The sequence below is a fragment of the Suricata suricatta genome, chromosome 10, assembly GCF_006229205.1.
Source record: "Suricata suricatta isolate VVHF042 chromosome 10, meerkat_22Aug2017_6uvM2_HiC, whole genome shotgun sequence".
Lineage (NCBI taxonomy): Eukaryota > Metazoa > Chordata > Mammalia > Carnivora > Herpestidae > Suricata > Suricata suricatta.
The window spans coordinates 124468477-124473870 of NC_043709.1; the positions used below are offsets into that span (position 1 = coordinate 124468477).

The following is a 5394-nucleotide window of genomic DNA, read 5'->3' on the forward strand; positions in this document are numbered from 1 at the left end:
ATATATATATATATATTTAAAATTAAAAGGTTTGTGTAAATTTGATATTTACCTTATTTCTGGCTTCAACGTCTGCATTGTGTAAAAGCAGCTTCTCTGCTATGGATGTGTTCTCGCCAACCACAGCGTAGTGGAGAGCAGTGTTGCCACTGTTGTCCATAAGATTTGGATCGGCACCGTGTTCCAGCAGGATAGTTACACTTTTCTCATCCGCACACTGTACAGCCTGTCAGTGAAACGCCAAGAAACAGAGTGTAAGTTCTGGGAATTTCAAGTGAGCATGCCACGGGTTTCACCAATGAGCTTTGTTTCAAGGCAATAAATTCATTTTCATTCTAAGTAATTACATCAAATCCAACTCAGGCGGACACAGGTGCTACCACATACCTTCATGAGAGCCGTTCTGTTCTCATTATCATAGAGGTTAAGATGGCATTTCCTCTCCACTAGGACAGTGACCACTTCCGAATGGCCATTGGCGCAGGCCAGATGCAGAGGAGTCCTAGAAGAGTGAGAGGAAGTTTTAGGAAACTGGAGTGCCCTATCTCAAAAGATGCAATTATTCATGAGATTGTAAACATTAAGTAGCAGGTTATTCCTAGGTCTTCCAAACAAAGCTTCAGTTTTCCTCTGGAGAAAGTACAATATTTATTAGTGATGACTCACCACATTAAGAAAAGAGCAGCCTCTTGAAAGAGAAAGAGCATGATCTCGGGATTAAGCCTAACTTGGATTTGAATCCTACTTTAACTCTGTCCCTTACTAGTTATTGCTTAGACTTATCCTCAGTTTCCCCATCAACAAAATGGGGATTAAAAATAGTAGTTGTCTTGAGTCAACTGGCTCAATCTGAAGAGCATGTGACTCTTGACCTCAGGGTTGTGAGTTCAAGCCCCACAGTAAGTGTAGAGATTGCTAAAAAAAAAAAAAAAAATAGTAAAATGAAATAAAACAAAATAGTAGTTATTTCACACGACTTCATTATGATGCTGAAATTAGGATCTATGCAAGTGTTTAGGACAGTTCCTAGCTCAAATAACATCTCAGTAATTGTTGGATAATATGATCATAATTTTTACTATTTCTACTGCTTTACAAAGACAACACTTCAATTAGGTGACGTGATACAATTATATCTACTTTGCAGATGTTTTAAGTATTAGTAGGAATACTGTGTTTCAATGATTGTAAGATGCTCATTTTATCACATTTGGTATCTCTGACATTGGATAGCAATTTACAATTCAAAATGTCTTACAACCCTAACTGGCAGGATTTAAAAAAAAAAATTTATTGGTCCATAACACAGTGCGACATCATACAAACTTGGTGCCTTACATTATATGAAATCATGGTGTATACAATAGGTCTACTGCAGTTCTAGTCAGATGACTGTCATTTCAGTAAGTTTTAGTTCTTAAAAGCATTATAGGAAAGGAGGACTAAATTCACCAGGAAAAAATGTATAAAGGAATTCTTACTTTGATTTTCAAGAAACTTGAAGCCAGAGGAAACTCAAGATTCCAATGACCAGGAACAGCTCATTTTATTAAATATGTAGATCTACAGATTGTATGAAAATCAAGTATTTCCGATTATCAATATTAGTATTAAATACTATTATAAATTTCAAAAGGGCAGGCAAAAGTTATCTTTTACAATTTCCTATCTTCAGAAACTTTGAAAGGAAAGAGGAAAACTTCAGTTGAGTTTAAGTCCTAATACTTCAATTTAAAATTTCTTATCTGGGGTGCCTGGGTTGCTCAGTTGGTTGAGCATCTGACTTTGGCTCTGGTCATGATCTCGCAGTTTGTGAGTTCCAGACCTGCATTAGGCTGTGCTGGTAGCTTGGAGCCCGGAGCCTGTGTAGGATTCTGTGTCTCCCTCTCCCTGTGTTCCTCCCCTGTTCACTCTCTGTCTCTCTCAAAATAAACAGACATTAAAAAAATAAAATATCTCAACTTAGGGTGCCTTGCTGGCTCAGTCAGTAGAGCATAGGACCTTGATCTCAGAGTCACAACCTTGAGCTCCACGTTGGGTACAGAGATTACTTAAAACTAAAATCTGGCGCAGAGCCTGCTTTGGATCCTTTGTCCCTCCTCTCCCCCACCTCCCCCACCTCCCCCGGCTCATGCTTTCACTCTCAACAATAACCAAACATTTAAAACATAAAATAAATCAAATCCAATCTGGGGCGCCTGGGTGGCTCAGTCCATAAAGCATCCCAACTCTTGATTTTGGCTCAGGTCATGATCTCATGTTTACTAGATAACGGCCCTTGTCTGGACTATTTGAAAAGTCTATTTGAAAACTTCCGGCTTTCAGCACAGGGCCTGCTTGGGCATTCTCCCTCTGCCCCTCCATCCCCTCCCCCCACCTCTCCCCTCTCAATAACTAAATGAACTTAAAAAATAAAAACAAAATCTTTAGAAAAGAAATGTATAAAAATTTTCATCTTGCTCATACCGGGCAACACGAAGTCTTTGAGAACAAACGGATCTTGAGTATGTTGGCGACAACACGTGTGCAGCTTCTATTTGATAAATAATCCACTTAATTACGCTCTCAGTCTGACTGGATAAATACAGTTGGAGAGTTCAATGTTTGTAAAGAAAACTTATATAAAGTAAAGCAATACCTCTGAAACAGCAAATATCATTTATATTTGCTATTTATTTTTCCATAAGGACACAATCATTAATAATAAATATAATAATAATAAAGCTACAGATAATAGAAAACCTATGTATGTTATACATAATAAAATCTACAAGTACAAATAAAAATACACTCTTCCGAAGAAGTTAAAAGCAATCAGAATATACCAGTCTTCAAACATTTTTGTAATTAATTTATTTTTAAGTTACATCCAAAAAATATTTTTTGACAGAAAGTGAGAAATTATTTTTAGGTGTAGAAGATTCATATTCTTGCTTTTCTCCAGGATTGCTTCAATGATAATAAATCTTTTTTATTGATAATAAACTTTTAATAGGACTTTTATATATCTTTTCCTGGAGAAATCACAGATTTTTTCTTAAGCTAAGGAAAAATGGACTTAACTACAAATGCTCAGAAATAACTAATTTTATCATTTTGTGCATTTTAACATTTTTTTTGGCTATCATAAAACCATAGTCTGCTTGTGTAGACATACAATCAAACTGATTTTTCCCCTCACTTAATGATCAACTAAAGCACAGCTCTGCATCTGTGTGTTTCTCTACTGTCTATGCCGCCTTCAGTGGTCACAGATTATTCCATCTTACGGATACACTGCCATTTACTTACACAAGCCATTATAAACGTTCTTTATACACTGCTCTTGTAAGTAGTTCTGAGAAAAGCAAACTGTATGTTGTTTATCACTAGTTATTTCCTAAGGATACTTCAGTATAAATAAAATTGATGGGTGAAAGGAACACACATCTTGTAAATGTGGCACTTACAGCAAATTGTCTCCTGGAGAGTCAAGAACAACTTACACTTTAAGTGGCAGTATTAGTACCATCACTCCGCATTTTCACGAAGGTTGTAGATGGAAAACCGTAGACAGACAATTTCATTCCCTTCTTAACTTAAATTTCTTTTTTTTTTTTTTAACCAGGGACACTATATATTCCTATGTCCATTAGTCTCTTGTAGATGAGCAAACAAGTACTTTGCACAATTTCAAATTAGAGGTTTTTTTGTTTTGTTTTGATTTCAAAGACTTCCCTGTAAAACAAAGATATGTTTTTTGGTCTGATACAAATACACTGAAAATATTGTCTTATTAACATTACTATCTTATTAACATTATTTTCTGATAAAGGCTTTTGGTTTGCATGTTGCTAAACCAACCTCCAGAATTCTTGCTTTTATTTATTTATTTGGAGAGAGAAAGAGGGAGAAAGAGAATCCCTAAGCAGGCTCCACACTGACAGCACAGAGCCCAACATGGGGCTTGAACCCATGAGCCTGTGACATCATGACCTGAGCCGAAATCTAGAGTCAGATGCTGGACTACCTCAGCCACGCAGGCACCCCCAGAATTCTTACTTTTAATGTTCTTAGGATGGGTAAGTAGGCATTTGTGGGGGTTTTCAGGTACTTTTCTTACTTTGTGTATTCAAATTTTTAAATTTATATTCTACCTGGAACTTCTTTTTGGGAAAGAAAATTCTAACAAGTTTTCTCCAATTAGTTAGTGGATGTTTCTTCACTACTTTTGAATAATTCGCCATTTCCTACTAATATGAAATGTCACCAGTATCAAATCCTAAAGTCTTACATATTTTGAGTGTTTGTCATTCTCTAGTCTGCACCACTCCTTTATCTGTCTTTCAGCTGTTCATAAATGAATAATTTGTGGAAATTTAAGGTACATTTTGGTATCTAGAAGGGCAAATTTGCATAGTATATTAAAAATACCCTGGGGGCACCTGGGTGGCCCAGTCAGTTGAGCGTCGGTTTCGGCTCAGGTCATGATCTCACAGTTCATGGGTTCAAGCCCCACGTTGGGCTCTGTGCTGACAGTTAACTCAGAGCCTGGAGCCTGCTTCAGATTCTTTATCTCCTTCTCTCTATGACCCTCCCCTGCTCACACAGTCTCTGTCTCTCAAAAAAAAAAAATTAAAAACACCCTGAAATTCTTATTTTTATTCCAGGTAGTTAACATACAGTGTTGTATTAGTTTCAGATGTACAATATGGTGATTCCCAAAATTTTCTTAGTTATATCACAATAAGAGACAGCATGTATAGCTCAAAATTCTTAAAACCAGGATGCTTTCATTTGCTTTATGTAAAAGGGATAAATACATGAAGAGTACACATTTTGAGAACAGTCTTCTTGTTCACGGCCAGAGCCATCTTCCAGGCCATAATTTTATTTCAAGGTCCCTCAGTAAGTAACACAACATACGTAAGTGTGCACAGACGTAAACTGGATACTGGATTTTATCCAAGGAATTTTTGGCGCAGAAGTCAATTACAGGAATTACTTTTCCCATTATGAACTTTACTGTAACATCACGGTATAAAAACGAGACCATTAAAAATAAAACTTGTATATACTTAACTGTGTGTCTACGACTATGGAAATTCGGTTAAATCACTTCAAACTCGACAGTCAAGAGTTCTATTCGGGGAATTATGAGTACGTGCCAAGGAGGCAGCTGAAGATCTTGTTTTTGCCGCTCGTCCTGTGGGCCTGGGCGCCAGACCAGATACGGTTCCCACCACCCAGGCACCCCCAGGTGCTGCGGGGCCTCGGGAGGGAAGAGGAGCGAGCGCCCTCGCTGCCAGGAGGGCTCAGCTCCGCAGGCAGAGCCGGGACAGGTTCTCTCCCAGGTCCGTCCCGCCTCCTCCCCGCGCGCCTCCAAGCCCCTATTACCTGCTCTTTCTATCTCTG

General features: G+C 37.9%; 1 protein-coding gene across 1 annotated transcript in view; it reads right to left on the bottom strand.

The window, feature by feature from the left end:
* LOC115305367 (putative ankyrin repeat domain-containing protein 20A5) overlaps positions 1–5394 on the bottom strand; it is a 17162-nt gene that overhangs the window by 563 nt on the left and 11205 nt on the right. The window contains exons 3-6 of the mRNA XM_029955587.1: positions 3486–3717; positions 2467–2574; positions 388–502; positions 53–226 (exon numbers count right to left, since the gene is read on the bottom strand). Of these exons, the coding sequence (XP_029811447.1) occupies positions 53–226; positions 388–502; positions 2467–2574; positions 3486–3511 (423 nt within the window). The 5' untranslated portion in view covers positions 3512–3717. The remainder of the gene's footprint in view (positions 1–52; positions 227–387; positions 503–2466; positions 2575–3485; positions 3718–5394) is intronic.